General features: G+C 42.6%; 1 protein-coding gene across 5 annotated transcripts in view; it reads right to left on the reverse strand.

Moving 5' to 3' along the window:
* Window positions 1–26,648, reverse strand: part of adarb1b (adenosine deaminase RNA specific B1b) — a 122,057-nt gene that overhangs the window by 19,187 nt on the left and 76,222 nt on the right. For 3 of the 5 annotated variants that reach the window (XM_040027692.1, XM_040027690.1, XM_040027691.1), the window contains 3 exons: window positions 25,347–26,532; window positions 4,384–4,458; window positions 497–1,422 (listed from right to left, as the gene is read on the reverse strand). In XM_040027692.1, coding sequence (XP_039883626.1) covers window positions 497–1,422; window positions 4,384–4,458; window positions 25,347–25,446 — 1,101 coding nt within the window. In that variant the 5' untranslated portion in view covers window positions 25,447–26,532. The remainder of the gene's footprint in view (window positions 1–496; window positions 1,423–4,383; window positions 4,459–25,346; window positions 26,533–26,648) is intronic. The other 2 variants (XM_040027694.1, XM_040027693.1) reach the window with 1 other exon arrangement.

A 26,648-nucleotide genomic window follows, 5' to 3' on the forward strand; every position in this document is an offset into this window, starting at 1 on the left:
ACAACTGACTTAACAAAGACAAATTTGGCCTGATATGGAATTGGATTCCCTCAAAGGCAAGTAATGAAATGGAAAAGATCTAGGATCAGCTATCGCTCCCTGGAATTAAAAACAGTGCATAATTTTCTGAATTCTTCCAGCAATAATCATGTTCTTATCTACAATTTCTCAAAATCAAGACTTCATATCGATCGCCCCACAATGTAACTCATGACCTATGTAAGCATTTAGTGGAACAGTATGTGAGGAAGCACGAGTCTATTGTTTATCCTTATGCATTATAAAACAGTCCTGCTTAACTGATACCCACTGGTGCATCTGATAGTTTTATGATGAGATATGATAATGCACACTTTTCTTTTATAATAAGGGTTTTAATAACAAGTCTGCCGCAGATATAAATGTATAATGAAGAGCCTAAAGGCACGATGCAATCAGAAAATCCTTAGATGATGTGTTTCTTTGGCTGTTTGAATTCAAAAAAGAAACCTCTTACCTGGGGTAGGTGAAGCTGCAATCCCTCTCTTGGTATGGGTTGCCGAGATGGTGTCTGGTCTAGCTGCATGTTGAACAGTGCAGACAGGGCGGCTTGCGCTGCCCGGGCTTTAGCCAGCTTCTTGTTGCGCCCTGATCCTTCAAATGTCTGTGAATCCACTGTTACTGACATCACAAAATTCTTGGCGTGACTCTCACCGCTCTCTGAGACAAAGTCATATTTGAGACCCGGCCTAAGCTCATTGAGGATCATGACTGGGTTTTTGCCACTGGAGGGCGAGCTGAATGCAGATGGAGGGGGCAGTGGGGGCTGGACAAGGATACTGCCAGGTGGTGTGGGCAGTGGATACTCCCCTAGTGAGTTTAGGGAGCTGCTACCGTTGGAGCCCAGATAGAAGGATTCTTCCGGCGCGGCTGGCGTCTCAAAGCCGTTGAAGAGCATGTCGGGGAAGTCAGCTTGATCCGATGTAAAGTCTGTGTTCACTGTCAGCGTTCGGCCCATGGCCAGATGCGCCTCTGAAGCGTTGGGGAACTGGACGAAGGAACGCAGCGCTTTCTCAGCTGCGTTTAGCTTAGCCTTCTTCTTTGTTGGGCCCATGCCTTCAAACATCTGTCCATTGACCTCCACGGTCATGACAAACACTGGCGCATGCACCGGGCCTGTCTGAGACAGCAGTTTGTACTGTAGACCTGGTTTGATTTCATTCAGCTGCATCAGAGCGTTCTTGGGCAGGACCGGGCCCGGTGTTTTCTTGCGCTTCTTAGCCCGGAACTTGGAATGCGTGTGGCCATTGTTTCCCTCTTCTAGCGGTCGCTTTCGACTACCCAGGCCACTGCCATTGGGGAGCTGTTCAGCCACTCCCACCCCGTCTTTGCAGGACACGTTGTCCAGGTTTCGGTTTTCCTTTACGTCGGTGCTGCTTGAACCTGCGGTGCCCAGAAAGAGTAACTTACAACGCCTTCGTTGCAGGATCTTGTAAATGCAAAATTTATAGATTCCTTTATCACTCTTTGGAACTGAACCAATGATTTGTGTTCCTGTGTCAAGTTGCAAGAGAGGCTGAATTTTTAACTACCTCCAAAAAAATTAAGATATACCTATGATATAACTACAAATAGCAGAACATCGGTACATGTTTTGACCTTGAAAAATGCTCAAAACTGTATCTTTGCCAAATTTCTGAATAAAAGTATTGCTTCATTTTATTTATTTTTTTGATCAAGGAGTCTTTAGATTGGAAATCAAAATGTTACTTTTTTCACAATTAAAGTTTAAGATTGTTATACTAAGAAAAAGGATCTATTTTTCTGGTTTCACAGTGTTGCAGGTCTCAAACATAAAGACACACATACAAGCACACGTATCGATACTCAACAGAAACACACTCACACGCCAACAGACCTTTTTCCTATTAATTTTTAATCGACTGAATTCACGTAGAAAACCCACAAATGCTTCCAGTGTTCAGTTTTAAACCACAGCAGTGAGATATATACCGTTCTGGGGAACACATATCACTGAATCCAGTTAACAAAGTGGATGGAATATTGGCAAAAATTTTCATTTATAACATCCTTCAGCAAAGGCTTGATAGGTTACTCCTTGCGGTACTCAGGAGAAAGAGAGGCCGCAGTGTGCATGAGTGGGATAGTAGGTTGGGTTGAGGGAGTGCAGGGGGAGTAGTGCAGGGGGAGGAGCTGAGGACCAGGCAAACAGGAGAGTACATCAAAGAGGCAGAAGGAGAAGACTCCACCTACTGCAGGATCCTAAATTCTTGACTGGTGACACGGTGGGAGGTTAAAATGCACTTTATTCCTTTTAGATGAGATTTTTTTTTTTTAAAGAATCACTGTCATATTTAAAATGAGGACAATCTGAATTGAAAAACTGCTTCTAATGAGGTGCCATTCATAAGACCCTGCGCCTCTGAGATCCCCCCCATGGAGCTTGTCAGAGAACACAGTGTTTAGGTTGCAAAATGACATGCCGGTACCATCTGCATACTGCGACTGACACGTCTCAAGGCCAAAAAATAAATAAATAAATAAATGAATATTCCTAAGATCATGAACACAAAATGCACATCCCTCATTTTATGAGCTGAAAACATGCAATATTGTTTGGTTTGTTCATGCATTCTGCAAACTGATATTCATGTTTGGCAAATTAAAGGAGGTGGGCAACTGTGCACAGCTGTAGCCAAAAATAACTATAACCTATTAGAATGGAGATAATCTGTGAGGTACGGCCTGTGCTGCTGATCTTTAACCACCACAGATACCGCTGCGTTAGCCGAGTGGTTTAGCAACCAGGACATAATATAAACTAAATACATTTTAAAATGTACAGCGTGCAGTGCTTGGCTTATTTAGTTTCTTTGCAATTTCTTTGCAAAATCTGATGTTTTCAATGAAAATAATTGCATAAAAGATACAAATGCAAACATTTAGTAGTAATAAAACCAGTCTCGTTAGCTATGTTTCATGGTATGAATGGACCAAAAAGCTACTAAAAACATAAAAAACCCAAAATGAGGAGTCTGGCATGCTGCACACATACAAGTGGCACATAGAAAAATCTAGAGCTCCCTTTCCCCCACTCTAAAATTATTTATTGAATACATACAATTCACTGTATTCGTTCTATTCACTTTATAGTATCATAACTTTTCAGGATGGATGTACACTAATACTCAAGAAGCGATGGAGCAACAGCCACGATGCCATGCACTGAAATATGGCACACACATGCAGTTGTGATCATTATCATGCCAGCGTTTGTGTAATCAGCATCCATTAGTTACACAAAGAAAAAAAAAAAGAATCCCATATGCCCGATTCTTTCAGAGCTGAAATCCTCAGCGAGGGCTGCGTGAACCAAATACTGCAGCCTGTTACTGCAGCTTCACTCGAAGAGTAACTTGTTTGTTGAGGTTTTGATTTGGGATGATTCATGTGATTAAAGAATTTCGAGAGCTGCTAAGGTTGTCACATAAAAGCTAGGAATTCTTTCATGCTTTCCTCTGGTGTTCCCTCTGTATTAAAGAAACGGGGCTCTGTGAGCTCGGGCTGTTTTATCTTCAAATCCATCTTTTGACTGGCAGTAAAAATGTAAGAAAGGGGCTTCAGAGGCTGTGGGAGACAACAAAGACTGTTTTGCAACTGCTTATTTGACTTAATGGAACAACATAACATGCTTCTTTGCAGGGCAGAAACAGCAAGTATGACACCACTGTTCATTAGAATCGGAAGTTATGGCTCTACAGGGATGGCAGCTACCTTTGAATATGAGCTCAAAATGGTTGTAGGTGTGTGGAAACGAACTCTGTCAAGTGTCTCCGTGCTTTCTGAGCCTCGGCTGCCGAGTTCAAACCAAAGTGTCTAATTAAAGTTCAACAAACTGGAGCGGAAAGGATTTTCTAAAGCAAGAGATGGAGGTAGAGAGAATCTGAAGTGTGGCCTGGAGCACCTCAGATTTAATGATTAGCTGTCCTCTAAAAAGTTTCGGCGGCATTAGCGATATTTATTTGCGTGTGAACGTGTTGCTTTGTGCCTCGGTGAGGATAATTCACAACACGAGTACGAACGGCGCTTTGAAAAAAAAAAAAATCAGTTTTAATTTTCATCAGTTTTGGTTTGTCCTAGCATGTCAGATGGTTCGCTTTAAAAATGTGGACTAGACGCTAGAAAAAACACTTGCGTTATGTAAGCAACCAAACTGTGTCCACACTGATTACACAGCAGAGGAAGACAGAGGGACGTAAAAGGGAAGACACGCAGGCGGACAGAAAGAAGGGAAACAAAAGTACAAGCAGACATTTAAATGTACCGCACAGACAGGAACACGGACAGACAGACGGACAAATGAGAAAATCCGAGCCGACTCACTCATATTCTCTTCCTCATCCACATCCATGGCCACGGGTTTGCTCTGACCCGAGAGCAGCCTCGCACCCGCTGCACCTGGGGGAGGACAGGAAGGTGGACATGAGCACAGACAGAATGATGCACGTAAACATATTCAAAGAGCTCGGGCAGCTACGGCCATGATAAATTTCTAGCACACACGCACACAGAGAACCGTGCACACATTTCACTCTGTAAGTAGCCCCTCATGTAGACATATAAATATTCAGAGACTGAGCGACATCAAGGTGAGAGAGGAGGCCAGGGCTGACAGGCCTTAATAGCAGGAGCAGTCTATTGTGACTTTAATATCCCTCCGATTAGACCTCATTTCCTACTGCCTGCTGAGAGATATACAGCTAGTGACATGGCCAAGTCACTCTGCTGCCACATATACACCCACAACTTATCCCAAGGTGGAGAGTGCGATTAAAGCCCTGTTAAGCATTACTTTCACGCTAACATAGAATCAAATGGTTGCATGCAACTGCAATGTTGGCTTATACGGTTTATGGTTGCCTTTTTCTTTTAAACAATTTTCACTAGTTTTCAGTTTGCGGTTATTCACGAGTGTCTGATTCCATCCAGAGAAATAAATGTGTGGAGCAACAATAAGCAGGCATTTGGAACTACGTCACCTCTCTTCATGCAGAAAGTGTGAGGAGATTAAACCCACCACAGGACCAGCTGTCAGGGGCTGGGTCTGTGTTGAGTTATTTTGTGTTTTTGATTAATTATGAGATAATGTTAAGTTTCAGTATTATTATTTAGTGTGTCTTAGTTGAGTCTTAGTCTGGTTTATGCTTCTTCTAGGTCTCCATCAGTCTCGTTATGCCCGTGCCATCGTCTCCTTTACCTGTTTCCATTTACCTCTCCTGGCGAGTTGGTCTTGTGTTCTATGCCAAAAGTTCCATGTTCCATTGTCAAGCTCGTGTTGTTGCGTCTTTGTCTCTCCATGTTTCCGTGTTATTTTGAAGGGTCTGGTGTTTCCATGTTCAGTGTGTTTAGTTTCACTTCCCCTGTAGCGTCATGTTCATTTGTGTCAGCTGTGTCTCCCCAGGTGTTTCCACTGTGTATTTAAGTTCTCTGTCTTCTTCTGTTCAGGGTCGGTGCGTCTGTTGTCCTCCCTTCACGTCACGTCAGGTTTCAGGTATTTCGTGAATCTGTTCAGGTCATGTTTCGTGTTTTCTCGTCATAGTTTCTTGCAAGCTCCTCAGAATCATGTTCATTTCTTTTGGTCATAGTTATCATAAATTCAGTTCAGTCTCTTCCGCGACACCAATGTTTTTGAGAACAGTAATCTCCATATTTAGCTACTAGCTAACTTCATCCAGTCACTCGACAGGCACAGACAATAAGTAAATCGCACGTATACACCTCCACACACAAATATCAAATACAGTTAGATAATTTAGTTTCAAAACTTTGAAATATAAAAAAAGACCAAAAAACAAAACAAAAAATGAGATGTTGGACAGTTAATGTTAATTTCCAAATCCACCTTTTTACATCACATGAAAAAGAAAAAAGTTGTAAAGGCTGAAGTGAAAGCTAAGCACGAGTCCATCTCCCTGGCAAGACTTTCCAGTTCCTCCTGAGGGATCCTGAAGGTGATAGGTGACAGACTAAAATGAGATATATATATAAACCTCTTCTGTGGGCTTGAGGTCCACTCTGGAATCTCCACGGAGTCGAACGTGGCTGAAAGACCTCCAGAGGGACCAGATGCCAAAAGACCACCTCAGCTGCTTCCCCGTCACAGTGGCTTCTAGCCACTTAAAAACTGTAAAGCTAATATTTATTATTCTTTTAGATGTTTTATGGTCTCCATTCGTGAAACAATTCGCGATGCCATCTTCATCAGTATATCTGTGAATGTATTCTGTGTTCTGATTGCTGCTAGCAGGGTTTTTCATGCATACAAAAAGAGGTTTTGGCCTTGCCCCAAAGTAAAATCACCATGACCGTAATAAAAAAAACCCCATTTGCATCAGTTTGTTCAAGTGGGAGCTCATTTACTTAAGTATAAAATGTGTTTCTGTGTCTTAAATGAGTAGAAGAAGAACCTATTTCAGCTTTCCAGCAGCAGGCACCACCTTGGACAGGTGGAAATCAGTAACCACTGACTGAATTTAATTTTATCAACCAGATAAATCAGTTTCATAACTACTTCAGCCTAATTGACATATTTTTCATCTCCAAAAATGTCACTTTTAGAAAACTAGGTTGGCTGGAAAGAAAAATACACCACTGGCTATACTGGTAATTACAGAATTAATAGTTGCAGAAAGTTTCAACTGTGTCACTCGACTGCACCATCAATTTCTCCACCAACCACTTGAAAACTCATAGAGCGACAGAAAATATTGCTGAGAGCAGGGCAGACGGGAGCAGCTGATGAAACAGACTAACAGACTTTGTTAGATGAGAAAAAGAGTTAAAGTGGCAAAGGGGGGAAAAGGCACAGAAGCACAAAGAGAGGGAAAGAAAGCAGGAAAAAGATGGCACTATGATATAGAACAGATTGTGCTGATTCTACTCTCTGCCCGCCTCCCATCAGTGCCCCCATTCCTCAGCTAGACACTTTCTTAAGCTAAACTAAATGGGCTAATTAATCTGGCCTAATGGTGGGTGACAGCAAATATGCTAGCACAATTATCACCCTATTAAAGATTCATATTCCAACCCATAATTGAAAATGAAAAGGTGGGGTGAAGGGAGGATGGGTGGGAGTAAGTCCAACCGAGAGGGAGATGAGAGTCATTTTTCTCAGGTAGCAGAAGCCAGGTGTCACGGCCCCCCACATGCTCATGTAGCAAGTGAGAATCACATCGACACGCGAGACCGGTTAGTTACAAGTTTCTACTTCTGCACCGCACCATGCTTTATGATTTTATGATTGCAGACTTTTCATTTTGGGGATTGGCCAATTGTGGGTAAATGAATTAGAGTCATTTTGTCTAAGTACAAAACCAAATTCCATTCAGTTCACTTCGTCAGTCGTATTCCTCCAACACACACTGCTGTGCAGTCTAATTAGCAGGCGATGCTAATGCGTCTGTCAGTTTTGATTTTCAGATCAGACCACCCTGGCCATAAATCTTCTAAATATGTCTGTGCTCACGTCTGCTCAGTAATGACAGCTTCACAAAAATAATTCATACAGTAAAAATCGACTACAGTTGTCAAAAATAACATTTGTAGATTTGTTAATGTGCCTAAAGTGAATGTGTTACAGTTCAACCCAAAATCAAATGTATATGTTTTTCTTCTGGTTTACAGTGATATCTACACATCATTTCCCAGTTTTGAAGATATCAACTTTATTAGAAATAACCACAGAGTACCACCTCTGTGATCTCAAACTGTTTTCCTGAACATGACTGATATGGTTTCCAATCACCAGATGTCAATCTAATTGTGCACCGTTGGGATGTGGAGGAATTTCACACGTTTCATGGATGTGCAGCTGACAGACCTGTAATAAGTGTCCATGTCCTGAGAAATGCAGATGCTTTGTAGTGTGATACACTCTATAATTAACATTATAAATGGCTTGGTACCAACTGTAACTATGCACTTTGCATATGACAGACAACTAAGTAATTTTTACCACTGGAATGCAGCCAAAATATGTTTTATCATAAAATAAAAATTGATTTATATAAATCTTATTTAGTACCAAGAGGATTTAAACCCCATATAGAATGAGCCAAGAAGGCTGGGAGAATATAAAAATAGGCATTCTTATGGGATTTCAACATTTCTCTTTTAAACATCAGACATTTTTGGACATTAAAGCCTGCAAAACTAATCTGGACATTTGCATGCATGAGGATTTACAAGACACTGGAAAAGGCAAGGTGTCACGGATTTTGGTATTGACCGTTTTTTAAAACGCACATGACTGAAGTACAAAATTTAAAACGAACCAAAAGAACCTGAGCCGAGGGCTGCCAACTATCTGGCCTCACGCGCATAAACGATTGTGTGTCATCAAGTCGCGAGACGGTTCGGTTCCAGGTAATTCTGAGTGGACGCCAAGGGAGGCGGGGAAAAGAGAAAGATGAGAAAGATGAAAAGCCTCAAATTCAATCTGGCATGGTGAGAGGGACTAAGGGGAAATAAGGTGGTTTTGATTTGTCTCTCATCCCTCGCTTGCACTGTGACGGAGCGATAGAGCATCGCCACTGTGGAGGGAGTACCCGCAGTGGCCGACTGATGGGAGGAGGCGGGGTGAGGGGGAAGCGGAACAGGGCGATGGAAAGGTAAAGGTGAGTGAGGAACGCAGGATGAGAGAGATAGAAAATGCAATCCTATTCCAAGTAAAAGAGAATCATTATCTCCTTCAAAACAGAAGGAGATGGAAAGGTCTGCCCTTGGCAGGCCGTGGGGTTCATCCCATTTAAAACAAACTGCCTATGACGGCTTGTGTAGGCAGATTTTCCATCATGATTTGAGGTTTCTAACCAAATCATTTTGCTTGCATGGAAGACCGACTTAATAATTAACAAAAATGCACCGTCTGAAACTGGATCTCTATGCTTGTTATGTAAAACCTATCAAAGAAAATTGGGCACACATGTATTAAGACTTAAATCCCACATGTGAATGAAAAAGAATCACTGATATCGAAGCGATGAAGCCGATCCCCCAATACTTCTGAGAGAGGATGACAAACATAAAAAGACATGACAACAAGAACAAACGAGTGTGTGGGGCAAGTAGGCATTTATAGATGTGTTACCGGACAGTAAGCTGTGGTTCAGCTCTGAGCGTCGGATAAATTCTCTCCAGTACAAGAACACGGGGCACATATTCAACACACTGAATCTGTGATTGTGCTGAATTCTGTCGGCAACTCTCTCCAAGTAAACAACAACATCATGACGCTCTTTAATCATATTATGCTCAAACCTCTGATAAACAGGAGCCCTGAAAAACTGTAGGCATGCACTTTGTGTACACATTAGCTTAGTGCTGTGTCTCCGTGGCAGAATGGGATTAACTGTGATGTTCAGTATCCTCTACTCGTCAAATACTGCCTGACTTTTCTAGTCTTTGCTTGTATACCTGACCTTTCACTGCAAATGGTGAGCGAGGGCTTTTAAAATGCTTGGGACACAGATCTGCCTGATGAGCAGGGTGGAGGGCGCATACAAGAACTCCGAGTGCCTCTTTAGATTCAAGTCTCGGTATTTGGCGTCTTTATTTGGTGGTCAGTCAGCTTTCATTTTTGACGCCAGTGCCATCCAATCCAGGCAGGTCCATCACTCTGAACTGCATTTACTAGCTTAGAATTATGCAACTGTGAACATTAAATAGCTTTAAGCTGCGTCAATATGATTTAGGAGCCATTTCCTACCTTTCTGTATGTTGTACTGTCCACCCTTGCATGTGGTTTATGAACTGAGCTGACAGGTTTAAAGGGCACTGGTAAGCTCTGCGCTCATCGTCACTATATTCTACTCAGAATGTTTCTAAACTACATCACTGCTCTGCCTTTCACATATCCTCACTCATTTGTTTCTATCTGAACCTGTCCATGTTTCAGAGGAATACAATCCCACGACTAGTTCGTGTTTTCTAAATGATAAAGAATCCCGTGCACGATGCGTCCGCCTTCCATCGCAGACGCTGGCTGTTTAAATGCAAAGAAAATATTACAAAAAAACCTCAATGTGTAGCAAAAAAGGACACAAGTTACACTTTGTATCGGTGATGGCATGGCAATTGCCCCACGGATGAAATGATGGTTTCTAATTGGTCCCATGACAACATGATAGCCTCTGATATGGCTCAGTGTAAAGTCAGGTTTCTACTGTCGTCTCAAATGAAAGGTTTGATCTTTTGTGTGATCGTACAGAAGCTGGGGAAGGTGCTAGGATTTTCAAAGCCCTTATCTCCTTTTATTTGAGTCCTTCCCTTTCACTCGAGATATGTAGCTGCACTGTAATTGAAAATAAACTGCTTTTAAGAAAAGGCTACGAGCTCTCTTCATGTCTGTCTTTGAATGTTATCTGACAGTATCGAGAAGTAGCTCGAAAAGCTTTGAACCCAGGCAGAACCAGAAAACTCCAATTGTTATAAAAACACAACAACATTGCATCTTGCTTTTTTTTTTGATGGATGAAATTACTTAAAAGCAATTCATTCAGCACTTCATGCCTCCCGTAATTTTTCAGCTTGCAGTGTTGGCAGAAAGCGTCAGCGACACCACCCAGTGCTTTGGCCCAGTGAGACAATCTACTACTGTCAGCCAGACTACATTAACAGCATATTAAAAGACAAAAGCCTCCCCCTTCAAACTTTCAGCAGCCTGACATGCTGCTGTGTTGACAAGAGCAAGACAAGCTCTGAAAACAACCCCCCCACTTAGCTCCTGTCACCCTGCAGACACAAGAAAAGCATCCTTGCAAAAATACAGATATGAACCAACTTATCTCCACACTGCTGAGGGCTACCGAGACAAAGTCCTTAATCTTCAGAATCATACTGGTGAGATTAATTCTTGGCATTAATGATTTTCTTACTATTTTTCAGCTTTATTTTTCATTGGTTTGCCATCTAATGAATGCTGGAATGTGCTTCTTAATAAAAGTACAATCTTTTCAGAGAAATATATCTGATTATTTTATCACCTGAGTGCACAGTAATTGATATCCAAGTCTAAATCTTTTGCTTGAAAAATCTATCGCTCTCCAGATAGATATAAATCTACTATTGTCATAATATTATCTTTTGTCTCCCTTTCTATAATCCAACCTTTAAACCTAAAGGCAGCGCTGCAGTGTGTGACATTATTGCAGTAGTGGAGAAATGAATCCTGTAACGGTGACTGCCCTGGTTAAGTAATGATTTTTAAAATTCATGTCCTAAAGATCAAAAGGCGAGGTCAGTCTCATTATTTTTAATGTTGTGGGCTGACCAAACTCCATGCAACTCTGTAAAAACAAAAGCCTTTAAACAGAATTATTCAACAAATTGAAAGCGTGGCAGAGAACTGTGGCTGTATTGAATGTAGCTTTTCCGATCTGTAAAGCAAAGTTACCTGAATGTTTAGCACAAGACCTTGGAAATAATTACCGAAGACGACTTATGAGAAAATCCTCTGAGGGATGAAATCACAAAACATATATGTAACAAAGAAAAAGACTGACCTTTCTGACTTTACACTGAAAAGTCTTCAAAAAAAAAATTAAAAAAAAAAATTTTATGAAGACATTTACTGTAGAGTTATAAATGCGTGCTAGGTCATTTTCAGAGTGTGCAATTCATAAACTGCAGAGAGTCTTTAAACAGAAATGGGAGCTATGCTTGTCCATAGACTTATACATGCTGGTAATGCCTGCAAAAGCGATGGGTTAGCTTGGAGACTCACCTTCAAGAGTCTATTGGAGAAACTACTGACAAAGTTAGTATTCACTTCAATTCTTAACAACTTAAGCAGAAAATAGCTCGTTTTAATGTTTCGTTTATGTAACTTAAGCCAGCACCAAATGGCTATTTCCAACCACGTTTGCTTTCCAACATCATTGCGATCATGAAACAACCTAACAGCTGGTTTGTACTTTACATTAACATTTCTGCTGGTAGAGCACAGGCGCACAGAAGAAGAAAAACCTTTTCAGCTAAGTAGTTCTCGGGGGAGGACCCCAGTGGGAGGGGATCAGTCGCTGGAATTGTTTGGTCTCAAAGAACATTTAGTCTACAACCTGGTGGGCAGCAGGAATCCAGAGCAGAGTACAAACAAGCAGTGACTAATGATATATATCAGAAATATAAAAAACAAAACAAAAACAATATAAACTGTATTAGCATTTAATTCTGCGCAATTCTACCTGAGATTATTACACTAATTTGTATGAACTTACACAGCATAAGTAAGAACTAACCAATACACAGGTGTACATGTTACATGTTAACATTCCTTTAAGTTTACTGTTTTATCTTAAAACTATTAGAGTGAAAAGTATGTATAATAAGCAAAGACATTCAAAATTGCTTATCTTACTGACACCATGACAGCAAACACCTTTGTGAGTGCCATCATCTGACAGGCTCTCTGCGGTACTGTTGTTGGAGTGCCAGGACAGGCTGGGTAATGAACCAATACTGAAGCTCAGCTGTGAGAGAAGAAGGAAAGATGGGCACTGCCCTTGCTCGCTCACTCTAGAAGGAGCCCCCGTAGCGTAGCTAATGCAAAGATGCACCGCTCCAATTTGATTTTGGTATGTTACCTTACTAAAGCAACTACAGAGCAGGATGACTTTTTACTAGCTGTGTTACTATAGTTTAGCTGGTATATATTCCAGATGAATTATGTGACTTGTGAGTGTTTGGGTGTGTCACCGTGGCAAAAACGAAGTATTGGAGGTTCCCAGGGTCGTCTGAACCACCACCAAGGCAGTGAGTATTTTTGTAGGTGTCTGTCTGTCAAGTGAGTGTCAAATTCAATTTGATATATAATCATTTAGGCATGTAGGTGTGGTGGTTAGCACTGTTGCTTCATAACAAGAAGGTCACAGCAAGAGTTTGACTACATCATCTGAGCCAGGGCCTTTCAGTTGGGACAGTCCAGAGACATGCAGTCAGTGGAGTTAGCTTAACTGGTGATTCTTATTTTCCCATGAGTGTGACTGGTTGTCTGTCGCTCTATGTTAGCCCTGTGTCAGATTGGTGGATGAGTGGGTGTACCCCACTTTTGTCCTATGGTAGTAAGTTTAGGCTCCGCCCCCCGGGACCCTGATAAGGATAAGTGGAGGAGAATGGATGGCTCACTGTGTTAATAGACCTCTCTGCATTGAATCATACTTGTTGTCCACAGCATGTCTTTATCCTGTCTTCCTTCTCTCGCCGCAACCGGTCGCAGCAGATGGCCCCGCCCCTCCCTGAGCCTGGTTCTGCTGGAGGTTTCTTCCTGCTAAAAGGGAGTTTTTCCTTCCCACTGTCGCCGAAGCGCCTGCTCGCAGGGGGTCATATGATTGTTGGGTTTTTCTCTGTATGTATTATTGTAGGGTCTACCTTACCTGAATTAAATGTTCAATAATCTTTACAAAAAAACCCTGAAACCACATATACTCAAAATTGAGCCAAATTTTCATGCAAATCTGACCATAATCCTCCTAAAATACAGTCAGAACTAACCAACCCCACAGTAATGACTGTTTACTCAGGAGTAAGAAATCATCTCATTGAAGGGCGTTGCTGCTGGTGCGATCCCATCACGAGACGGTCTCTATTCTTTGACATGAACTGAATTGGCAGTACGGCTGCAACTGAAGCTGTTTCCAATGTAAACAAAATATAACATTTCCTTGTTTTTAAAATCGAATTTCACATTAAAGAAAAGCAGCGAATGTTCACATTTGAGAAAGTGGAGCCAATGAAAATTCAGCACCTTTGCTAAATCACACCAGCGTTCACTTTGTGATGAAAACAGTTCCTGCTAATGTTTTATAAATCAGAGAATGGATGTTAAACATGAAGCCTGCTGTTTTTATAAGGTTATTATCTTTACACTGGTAATGCCTCACTGTGAATACAAAAACTAAGCTGAATGCCTGCTGTGCAAATATAATACCGTAGACTTTTCTTTCTCCAAAATGTTACAAAAAATGTTTTAGAGACAAAAAACTGATGAAACTAAAATTGGAGAGATGCGAGGTGGAAAAGGGAGAGAATCAACCTTTTATTGTGTTTCAGACTTTAATATCTGACAGTCTGTCATTTATCATTATGAAGTGCTGATAGTGGGAGTGGAGAAAGGTGGAGAAAACAGAGGGAGAGAGTTTCAATATGAATTTTTTATTTGATGGATTTTATGAGGAACTGCATTTCAGAATACAGTCAGAGTGAAGGTTCATGGAGGAGTGAGAGGATTGAAAGAAAGGCCAAGTCAAAAAGGCTAGGCGAGAGATAATGGTATTCCTGCACCCGAACAGCACACAGACTTCTGTTTGCAGCACACTGTAATCTATTCTCCACTACAGCGCGTGCATAAGAAGCTGTAATCCAGAAACAAAGCGCCTCAAATTTTAGCATTCTGCTTGACTCAACAAAGTCGCCCATGCAGTTTCAGTCTTTTGTTTCTTTAAACCTACACATACCTTTTGATTTTTGCCTTTCATACACACACAGTCATTTTTTCTCTGTTTTTCTTTACTGTACACACACAAACACGCATGCAAAGCTCTGAGGCTGGCTGCAGGTGTGGTCATAAATCATCAGAGTGAGCGGCTATGATTCCCCTCAGCACCAGCGAGCAGGGCTGCTGGGCCAGAGAGAAGGCTGCGGTTAAATGGCTGCGCTTGTTTCCTGTGTCCATCAAGGCCAGAAGGACTCACTGTTCAGCCTCTGGGTGCCAACTCACTGCAGAGCGCTGACATCAGTTACACAGAACCACAAAAACATCTTTTGATCAGCAAATCGACGCTCACGTACAGCCGCAGTCAGATGAGAAGAAAGCATAATTCACTAAGACTAAATTACTGCACAAAGTTTTTAGATTTTCCCTGCTTGTTTAAAATTTCAGCCAAGGTTTAGTCATCCTCATGCAATGAATAGACAAGTTACAAATTATAATGTAGGCTACATCTAATATTTGTTCAAACTCTAATAATAAAGTCATTTTGAACTTGATGTCTCAAAAAAGTGGAACGGGACCATGTTTACTGCTGTGTACCACCCACGTTTCTTTCGACGACAGTCTGTAAACATCTGGGAACCTACGAGAGCAGCTGCTGACATCTTTCATTTCATGTGCCAAATGTTTTCGGTTGGTGAAAGTTGGTCTGGGCTGCAGGTAGGCCAATTTAGGACTCACACTCAACAAGACATGCTGTTGTAAAAGGTGTAGTATGCGGTTTAACATTGCCTTGGTGAAAAATACAAGGACTTCTGTGAAGAAGATGTTATCTGGATGGGAGCATATGTTGCTCCAAAACCTGTATATAGATTTCAACATCGATGGTGCTTTTCCAGATGTGCCAGCTGCCAGACCCATAGGCACTAATTCACCCTCATACTAGATGATGCCAGATGGTCCCTCTGTTCTTTAGTCTGGAGGACGCCATGTTTTCCCTCTTCTGATCTTATTTATATTCAGAGGTGCACATAAGTGGTCCGCATGTGCGCATTCGCTGTCAAAATAAAAGACGTGCGCCAGATAAGAAGTTGCAACGCGTGTTTGCGTCCATATAAAAGGCACTGTTTTTGTCCACTAGAGTGGGATTTTCACAGCATATTCTGCACCACATCTCTGTGCGTTCATCGTTTTGAAGCCAACTCACCTCCTGCAACCACTTTTCCGAGAATACGCGCTTCTTTTGCGGTTCGGACTCCTTCTGACACCAAAGTAATTGCTTAAAGGAGTTTGCTTCTTCGACATCTTTAAGAGTTCTAAACAAATGCCTGTCCTCCTACAGAAAATCGTATGTACGCAAACGCGCGTTGCAACTTCTTATCTGGTGCGCTTCTATTTATTTTTATTTTCAGCGAATGCGCATCTGCGGACCACTTATGTGCAGCCCTGTTTATATTGCACCAAAACACAACAACAGTTGCCTCAAGGCGGGAAGGTAAAGCCAGAGAAAACAAACAAAACACCAGCGATCGTATGATTGTTGATGAGGATTTTTGAGTTCATAAGTTTAATAAGTTTACGAAATGTGCTAATTGCTGGCTTGTATATCTTAAAATCTAAAGCTTCTCTTATAGTTTAGGCTTTTCATTTAGTCACAGATCTTCTTTTTCTCCGACTGTGTTTAACATGACAAATAAGGACATAAACAGTTGTTCAAACCACAGATGCAACGGCACAGAACTGGCACGAGATAAAGTGGAGAATGAGATAGGCACCAACAGCTCCCAACTCCAAGGAAACCAGAAATAAACATCTGCTCGTAATGACTTTATATAGTCTGTTTACAGCTGTGCGGTGGCACACCGTGTTGAGTTTGACACATAATAAAACGAATGCCAGAAAGATTAGAGAGCTGTGTTGCAGTCTGGTACAACAGAATGGTGGGAATTCAAAGCTATCTTGGTAAATCTTAATTAAGAACATATCTGATATGTGCTGTTGTTTTGATACGAAGTAATCAAAGGAACAGGAAAAGTAAATGTAAGCGAACATATCATTTAGCTTCATTGCTAGTCATCTGCTAGAACGATATCAATTTCCCCGCTGATCATTAAGAGCAACAGTAATCCTCCAAAATGAAACGAGGCTGGAACAGTAATTACTGAAATGACTGAGAAGTGTTTTAGCAATAATCATCAGCTTTATAAGTTGATACAAAAATAATATGTTTCGTTGAATTGATGGATGAAAGTGTAGTAACTGCAAAATCTGTAAATAACCAACAGATTCGTTTAATCTTTTCTTTTTAACTCAAACAGACGAAAACATTTCTAGAGGGCTGCAAAAGTAACATGTGTAAAAAAAATGGTTTACTTACAATCAGGTGTTCAGTGGACTACAGTGATAGACGTAAATATGAAACATCATCAGGTCTACTCCAGTTACTAGTTTTGATTGCTAAAGCAACTTGTTTGCCGGGGGGAATACTTGGAACAAAGGAAAACAAGAGTGTTGTGGTGGTGGTGTGGAAAATGCAGAGAACCAGAAAAAACAGCAGATCGAACAAGGCTGAGAGTCCAAAATGAGCAATCGAAGACGAGGGGGAGGAAGAGATGAAAAGAAAAAAAGGGGGGGCAAGGATAGGGAAAGAAAGTGGACAGAGACAAATGGCCATGGGAAATGGCCGGTGCAGGCGAGCCTGCCTACGAGACAGCCCTCTCAGCAGCCTTAACACTGACTGATAGGCCCACCAGGCAGCGCCACCGTCCCTATCCATTCCATTTGTGTCTGATTCTCCAGTTATTCTGAAATCACATTTCAAGCCACATCAGGCCGACCCAACTCACCCTCATGTGGTAAAAGGTGCTCGCAGCAAATCTGAGACCGTCAAGTTAAATGTGAAAACAGGTCACAGAATTAGATAAACAGTGAAGATAGCTCGTGGCATTAAAATGCACTCCTCTGTTTCCCACATCTTTCCTGATTTGTGGTCATATTTCTATATTCTAAAACATGAGAAAGTTTACAAGATTGTAGCGAGAGCAGGTAGAGCGTACGAGTTGGAGATGGTGACACACGGACAGCTCGGGTTGGAGACAAAGTTCGAGAAAAGAGGCTGAGATGAGGCTGAGATGGTGCATCCACCAGCAGAGCTGTTGAACATGGAGCTACCAGAGTAGGAAGATTCATAGATGTAGTGAGGGAGGTCATGTGATTGGTCAAGATGGCAGCACTGCGGCGACCCCTAAAAGGAGCGGCTCAAATGAGGAGGAGATTCCAAAACAAAGTTTTTCCATTTTGACTCCTTTTTACTTCTTTATAGCTTGAATTTGATAATGTTGCATGTTAACTACCTACAAGATCTAAACTCATATATTACAGTAAACAGGTCCATGAGGTTGAAAACATTTCCACGAATAGATGCAGAAATGAGACTTACAAAATAAATTTGGAGAGGGACAGGAGGAGGAAAGCAGGGATCGTTGTTAACTGTCCAAGTATGCAGTTAGATAAGTGAGTGCTACTGTCGCCATCCCACAATCCCATTACTTTCCCGAATAAGACTTTGGCAGGCTAGTGATTACCTCAAGGAAGAGTGAATGAGGAGGAATCTTAATAGAAATAGGATCGGTTCTCTTTTCCGTACAGCCCGGAGCCTCTCCCGCTTCCTGAGGTGATGTCTCCAGGCACTGACCAGGTAATGCAGCGTAATGGAGTACACGTGTGGGCGCCGGTGGCCTAATGGAGAGGGGTCGCGGGAGAAAGAGGAGTGCCTGTCATCCCGCCTGATTGAAACTGATGGGCCAAGGTAAAGGGGGCACAAGAGTACGGTCACCCAACATGGCCCTGCCTGCCTTATCAGACAGACTTGGACATGAACACACATACATGCACACTTTACTTCAGAGCCCATTATTCAATTTGGCTGTTCTAATGACCAGTGAATTAGGCTGCCAGAAGTGATTTGCCTCCCGAGCCCTGCTGCTGGATGTACATGTTTTCCTCTGCTCTGCATATTAAGAGGCAGGCATTCGGACACTGACGTCCTCTGAGCCTCCAGCGATCGGGGAATTTATGCACCTGGATGAGGATAGTAAAAAATGGGCTTCATGTTTCCCTCCCAGTTTTTAGACAAGAATCAAATACCCACTTAAAGAATGAGTAATGCTGTCTGGAACAACTGACACAACACGAGTACACAACTCTGAGGTTACAGGATCATAAAACTGCTTTGGTCTCATAATAAACAGCATGGAAAAATTAACCTACGGCAGATCATTAGCGCAACAAATCTTTGCCCCGGCATGTTTTGTTATTGCGATTATTACACTGATCATTACTGGATGGATTAACAGCTCCCCGATGAATTACTCGTGATTTTTGGTGGTTATTATTCCATTAACAACACTGCTTTTAAGTATTTTACAGCGCCCAGTCTTTTCCTAAAGCTACAGTAAACCATCAAAATTCAACAGCAGTTGATTCTGTAATTATTTCCTCAGTTACATCCTCACATTTCACAGCACGGGTCACAAGCATGGTCACTAACTACTATCACTGTATGTGGGGTTTTTTTCTTTCAAAAAACTTAAATTACTGATCTTAGTTCCCACATGAAATTTGGATTTTTAATAAGTCCGAGTGAATCTTTACACACCCACCTAACAGTATAATAATAAAACAACATAATGTTGAGATGGGCCTGTTTACCTTTAGCTGTTCAGCTAAGGCTTCACTCACACAGCCCTACAGACCGCTCAGTCACCCGCTGACAACCACCCTGACTGGTTGCTGAGTGACTGTTGGAGGTTGCTGGCTGTCAGTGCTGGACCACAAACCTCCTTGTGACTGCTTTGGTTGTTGATGTCTGCAGACAAGTCGCCGTCTCCAAAGCAAACTGCAGACAAGTTTTTTGGGGCAGCACCGTACCCCTTTTTGCGATCGCCAGCATCCTTCAGCAACCACTCCCAATCAGTCTGGGACTACTCTGTGGTTGTCTGCCCTCTAAACCTGTATCTGCTTATGATCGCTGATTATCATCGTCAATATCCTCCATGTTATATTTAAAGATTTACCATAATTTGCTTTCTCTTCGTGCTACGAGTCACAGTGAAACTCTGCAGTGTGCCCGTCTCTTCTAAGCAGCACCACAGTGAAAGCAAAAGTGTAGGAAGCTGCATCGACGCAGCTTCTTCGACGTCTCTCTTAGAGTGCGTGGTATGGTGGGTACGTTACCCAAGCGCAGCAGTAAATCCCCCCCCACCCACCCGTCCCCAGCGGGCTGGTTGCCAGCTCTAAACAACTTTTTTGGCAGCAACTCTGGAAGCCAAAGTCCGCCAAAGACACAATAACCGTAAATACCATCATATGGACTCATTGCACACAGTGCTTTTATAGATGGAGTGGTCACCGTGGTAACACATCATGCTCACACCACCTAGATACTTTCAGTTTGCTTCGTATGTGCACTGGGTGAAAAACTGTGCTGTCAGTCTTTTATAGATTCCTTAGGTCCAGGTATCAGGTTTCATATTAATAAAACTTCTCTACTTTTGCTTTCTTCCATCTTTTCAAGGTTGTTGGGTGGCTGCCTCTCCTTTTTTCACTAGGAGCTGTAAAATCTATTTGACAGCTCTGATTTATGACACAGCATAGGTACCGAGCGCCTGTGGGGAAGGGAGTGTATGTTTGAGTGTGTCTGGAAGTGTGCGAAGGCGTGGGCGTGTGAGCATGCCCGGCACACAGGACCACCACTGCTGTGCTCAATGCTCAAGCACCCAACAGAGCACACAGGTAGGAGGGGACTCACACGCAGACACAAACGCCCGTGTCTATCTGCTCTATGTCAGAGTTTCTACACTGACATCAAGTGTTGATAACATAGATGAAAATTAAACGACTGCCGAAACGGCTAAAATGATTTAAAAAGTTTCTGTGGACAAAGCTCGACAAAAACCAACAACTAAGGCAAGAAAAGTTTTAACGGGAGTTCAAGAACATCCTACAGAGCAGTAAGAACTCACCGGTGGTTCCTTTTTCTTCGCAGCTGTTTACTTCTGAAATTTATCACTTGTTTTCCCTGCTCCAGCCTCTCCATCTCACCCCTCGCACAAGCCTCTCCTCCGTCCTTCTGCTCTCCTCGCCTGGACGCCCAGGGCGCTCAAACCTAACACCGTTTGTCACATTCAAGGCCGGGTTAGGGGATCCTGGAGAGAGCGGTGAATGTGTTTGTGTGTTTATATGAGGACGAGGAGGTCTGGAAATAAATGCAGATTTCTCCTGTCATCTAGCAGTTGAATTTTTACACCGCACGCTCGGTATAGTCAAGCAGGGAGGTAGCACTGACGGACACCTGGGAGAGGACAAGGTTGTAAACCTCTGCTGAATGAAAAAGGTCCTGACAGCTGACAGAGGGAGGGAGAACGTGTTTATACATCCCTAAGAGGATGAGAGAGGTGGGAGGAAAGAGAATGGGGGAGGACAGATGTACAGTCCAAGGCCCTTTACAAAAAGCAATATGAACTGCGATGGAGCGCTACATGTGGTACAAATCTAATGTTTAAAATTAAGCACAGCGCGGTATCGCTGGCAAAGATTTCCATATAACACATTTGTTGGCAAAATCGCATTTTCATCACTACGTCTTGTTCCATTACCTCAGAAGAAATTCCTCTACACCTATGACATGGAAGCAGCAGAATAACCAGCTGCAAAAGCAACATTTCACTATCCATATCATTTAAATGAAAGGCGAAGCTGAATCTATACTAATGGAGTTTTTCTGGGGGGTGATGAAGGGAGCCGACGCAAATCCGTGCATGCATCTCTGGGGCTGTGAAGTGTCTCTGCGCCTGTTAAACACACCTCGGCGTCTTGTGCAGGCTCACTACAATGTCATGCCGTTAACAGTCATTAGTAGCATGCTAATCAAAGCTAATTACACTGAGACAGGCAGACACAACTCATTTCTTATCGTGACAGAGTGCTGCTGTGTTTGTGGCGCTAAATGAGGCACCGCTCATAATCAACAGTTTCTTTTTATTGTTAGGTAAATGGATGCGACCGCGTTTCCTATCTGAATTCCTCTGCCACCGCTGTCAAATGTTAATCAGTTTGTCGGAGGTGTTTCGCAGGTTGTAAATCAATTCTTTTGTGTGCACACGCAGCTTAGATGAATCTAAAAGGAAATCATTAAGAACGCACGCTTAGTATTTGGATAGTGACTTTTATAAATGGCAGTGAGAGTTACTCATTTTAAAACAAGCAGTGGGAAAATGAAGAGATGATGCCGGTAAATGACGGTATAAAAAGCAGGAGAAGAATGTCTTCGTGCAGAGGACGTAAGGTTATCTAAGAGGAAACGAGTGGCGTTGCAGGCAAAGTCTCTTCCACTGCGATGGATAGCAGGCGTCAGGCAGTGCAGAACCCCCCCTCTGCCCCCCTATTCAAGTTGCAAAAGCTCATTTTGGAGATTTTGCTGGCACGGCAGAAAAAGGCCTCTGTTCCCCATTTTCCATATTTCATATACGGCCCATTGGAAAGCATCGTCTGCGAGTGTCATGGCTTGGCACATTTATGAGAGATGCATTGAAGAACTTATCACTTGGAAGATATGCTTAAGTTCAGCATTTTGAAAGTCACTGTGCACTATATTCACTTACAAAGCAAAGGGACATTTACATGGTGGTGGTTATGCTATAGGTAAATATGAGCTCTACGGTGTGCGTCTCCAGCTGCTGCTTGCCGTGAAAAATAACCAAGAAAAACATCACATCAATACGATATGAAGAACAAATGTGTTCTGCAGATTTATTTCCACTGCAGACATTTTGAGTTGCGACTGTGGAAAAAATCACAGGTGTGTCTGTTAACAATCATTAAAGTCCTCTCGCTACAGAATTACCAGAATCAGCTGAAATGCCTGTAATTCACACCCACCAGCACTCCGGGCTCATTACTGACTTATTACCTATAAGTCTGATCACACATCCAAACTGAGCCTTCATTTGATCTCAGCTTCACACCTGTAAAGTTTCCTGACAGCATCGACACATTTATTGAAAATAAAAAATAAGAATAAAATGACAATAAGAACGCCTGCTAACATGCTGAGCACCGAGTGTCTATGTTTTTTAGCTTAAAGAGAGCTTCCCCACTTAGTTGATGTTGTCAACAATAAAGATCTGAAAACACAAAGTTCTGCATATTATTTTAAGGTTTCATTAAATCAGTTTATAGAATCAGACTAAACTATTCCTGACCCCACAGCAAAGCAGTTATTAGAGAGCTTAATCTCAACTAGGCACTGCTACATACCTGCAACTGCACATATTTCAGCAGATGCACCAATGCAGCCAGCGTTCACGTCACACAATAAATGTAAACACTTAAACTGGATGCAGACCTTACTTATACATTGTAATATTATTGTGTTTTATGCAATGCTGTCTAAAAACTCCAGTAGAAAACGACACCGGGCGTCATTAGAGCACAAATTCAATTCAATTTCTTTTCTTCTCAACAAAAAAAAAAGTAGATAGCACCGTGTGCTGAATGCAAGTCGAACCTTTAGAGCGACAGAAGCAGAACGTACGTTTGAAACCGAGCTACAGGAGGATCATTAAGAGGCAACAATAGACAACCATGAAGGGGTTTTCTGTCATTTAGACTAAAAAGACTTTTCTCAGTGTGTGCAGACTTTGCACGATAAACACTTTACTTCAGTCTTCAATGAGCTTTGTTGCACTTGTGGGGGAAAATTACAGGTTTATCCATCTTATTATGTGGCTGAGTCCAGAGAGCTCATGTAAATCCCTACACTCACTCAGTCACAAACTGAAAGGACTTGTATAAGACCTCCTCAGCAGGGCATTTCTTTTTACATTTGTTACAGATAAATAACAAAACTGGCTCAGTTATATTCAACAGTTTCCGCCGTCTGTCACACTTACATGCTTTACACTGACAGTGGCGCAGAGCCAGCGTTAAGGTCAAACGCCATCAAGTTCCTCTGTGACGAGTCCAAAAGTCTGCTGTGAAAAGGTTTGAGGGTGTAAAAAACCGCCGCACAAGAAGTAGACACGAACTGTATAATGACAGCTGAGGAGTCAGTGCACGCAGGTGTGGTGGGGGCGCGTTTTAAACTGTGTTTGCTGTTGAAATGAATGTTTAACGACAGTCTCCTGTTACACTTTTTCTCCAAATAAAAAAATGCATTTTTACCAAAACTGGGGATTTAGACGTGATATTTCCTTCAGAGCTGGAGTGTCAGTGTGGGTTAGTGTCACAGACACGTGCGTACTCATGCGGCTGACCCTAATCGGTGCTTGCATTGACAGAAGGAAGCCTTCGTGTGGAAGACAATGATCTACTTAAAACGGACGCTCCACTTCATGGAGGTGCTCCGACGATTCGGCCCTCGCTGTCGGGGAAACCGAGCAGTGAGGTTTGCTTGACTCGCTGTCAGATGATTGTCGCCAGTGAGCCTATAAGCTCATCTCGGCTAGCATTAGCGGCTAACCCGTGGGACACTCTGAGGAACTGAAGAACTAAGCAACTTATCGGGAGGCTTCCAGTTCAGGGCATTAGAGCTGACTAAGAGCAAGCAGGGCAACGCTGGCCCAAAGTTCTGCTTAGTCGTCGCTTTCCTCAGTCTGGTGTAAAAAAGTGCCACTTTCATTTCCGTGGTGATAAGGGAGAGTGAAAGGCGGGAAACAGACCTGTGTAATACTGATGGACGGAGTCACTGTGCGCGAGCGGGGCCCGAGTGTGCAAATCGGAGGCTAAAAATGCAGCATCAGCAGTGGTGGATTTACTCTGGATGAATGGACTTGACTCGGTGAGGGGAGCGGGGCGGGGGTGCGAAGGGCGGTGGGTGTCAAAGCAAGTGGCTGAGACACGGCTAATACTGCCAGTGAGCTGTGGCCACCTAAGTAATTACTACCTTTGCTGTTAGGCTAATCCCCAGAGCAGAGCAGCAAACTCAGGGGAGAAAAGCTTCGGAGCCTCCGGGGCTCCCGTCACTCGACTTCAATTACACAGAGACGCGGACCTGTCTCACCCAGAGAGAGGGAGAGGGGGAGGATGAGATACAGGGCAGGGAAGAAGCCGCCTATCTGCTTCAAATGCATTTAAATAATTCCTCAGAAACGTTCGGTGAACTACGCAGGGAGGACAAACTCCAATTTCAGATTCAGATTACGCTAAAAAAAAAAAAGAATAAATAATAAACAAGAGGACAGTCACATTATACAACAACAGAAGAACGATTTCTAATGCGCTCTCTATAAATGCTGCTCTCTCCTGTATGTTCATAAAAAGGTAAACACTGAAAACAATAAAAAGAAGGATTTGAATTGAGCAGGATTGGTTTTACTGTTCAGGTATACGTGTGAAATTTCTTCCATGCTGACTAACACTTTGTGCAAGCATATAGTGCATAAATATTTAAAGAAATGTAAAGGTTTGGTTTGTGACATAACACAAAAATGAGAGGAACAGTCACTGCTCTAAAAACACATTTGAAATCTAATCACTCATCGAGTTTCGTCGGAGCAGGTGAGTTAATAAGGCGTGCTTGATTTTAAAAATTCAACTCCGGAGAAACAGTTTAAGCTTAAATTAAACACAAATGCACGGAAACAGAAACAAGGAAAAACTACATTCTGCACACTGACTGTTTGCAACCGAGAAAGAAGAAGGGATTTCACAGCACTCTGGTGATGTTACTAATTTAAAATTTGACAGAAAAGTGAGAGTAAATGATTTATTACATCAAGTGAATACTGTTTCTCTTCCTGCTGATCTACATAAGCCAGCTCAGCATCAGTCTCAGTCTGGGAACTTCCACTCTGTGGGTTACCTTTGCGTTCGGAGCGTTTCTTGCGCCTCCTCTTGAACCTGCGTCGGATCAGGCAGTAATAGGAGCCCAGACTCTGTGCGCCGTTGGTGAGCAGGGCCATGACTTGGTGCACACTACTAGAAATTCCACTAAACGGCTGCCTAACTCTGGCTGAGCGCTTCGTTAAAACTGGAGCAAATTAAACTTGAACTCACACACGTGGTCTACCTGCCCTTCAACCTTCGCCCTCGTCCGCTTCACAAGCCGTGCACCGCTGTTTTCAAGCTACTGACATGAAGAACGCTCAACTCCACACACCTGCAGCGTTTCTTTGTTTCTACTTTAGTCCTTCCCTCATATCCAAACTCCCTCTCTCTCCATCCCTCCCTCCCTTTCCTCCTCGCTGCTTCTCTCCTCTGTTGACTCCATGTCTGCCCTATCAGTAGTCAGAGAGGGGAGGCGATGGAGTGGAGGAGGAGGGGACAAGCTGAGGAGAGAGACTCATGTTTTCATATGGATAAGAATTAACACACAGACCAAAGGCAAACTCTCTACCTGTGTAATCCCAGCTCAAAGTAACTGACACATCCTACAAGCGACGCCAATGTCATCCACCGACTTCCTCCACCTTACCAGTTCATCATACCGTAGCTTTCTGTGCTGTGTGAGTGTAATAAGAGTCTATGTTTAACTATATTCCCTCTGCAGTGAAAGTAAGAGTGTCGGCTCAATGCATCTCCAGTGCATCCCCCCGTTTCTCTCACACACTCAAACACACACAACACACTCAAACATATGACATTAAAATAAGCTCATATAAAAAAGTTACAACTGCAATATTAAAATCATCCGTCACTTGTCATCATACCCACCTGTCTCCTTCTTTAAGATTTATATTTTTCGTATTCCCCAATAACGAGCAAGCTCACCACTTGAGAGGGTGAGAACTTAGAAAGAAGTACTCTGCCTCCCTCTAGTGGCCATCTCGTGTAATTGCAGTTTTGCTGGGCCCAAACCACTTTTTTAAGCCACAAAAAATCAAACAACACTTATGATGGGAGCGCAAAGTTATGTTAGCTTTGTTGACAAATGTAATACAATTCTATCCTGGGTACAAACTCAGTATAGAGACAGACAAAGAAAGGAAGGAAGGGAAACGGCAAAAACACTTACCTCTGGCTGCCGTGCAGTCTGTGACCGGTAAAATCTGCAGGAGAGACAGAGAACACTTTACTTAACGACAGCGCTGACCAAGAAGTGTCTGCCAAAGCTCTTTTAGAGACGCAGTGCAACCAAGTTAGTGGCAGACAACAAGGAAATATG

Source organism: Simochromis diagramma, unplaced genomic scaffold (assembly GCF_900408965.1).
Source record: "Simochromis diagramma unplaced genomic scaffold, fSimDia1.1 OVJJ01000343.1, whole genome shotgun sequence".
Lineage (NCBI taxonomy): Eukaryota > Metazoa > Chordata > Actinopteri > Cichliformes > Cichlidae > Simochromis > Simochromis diagramma.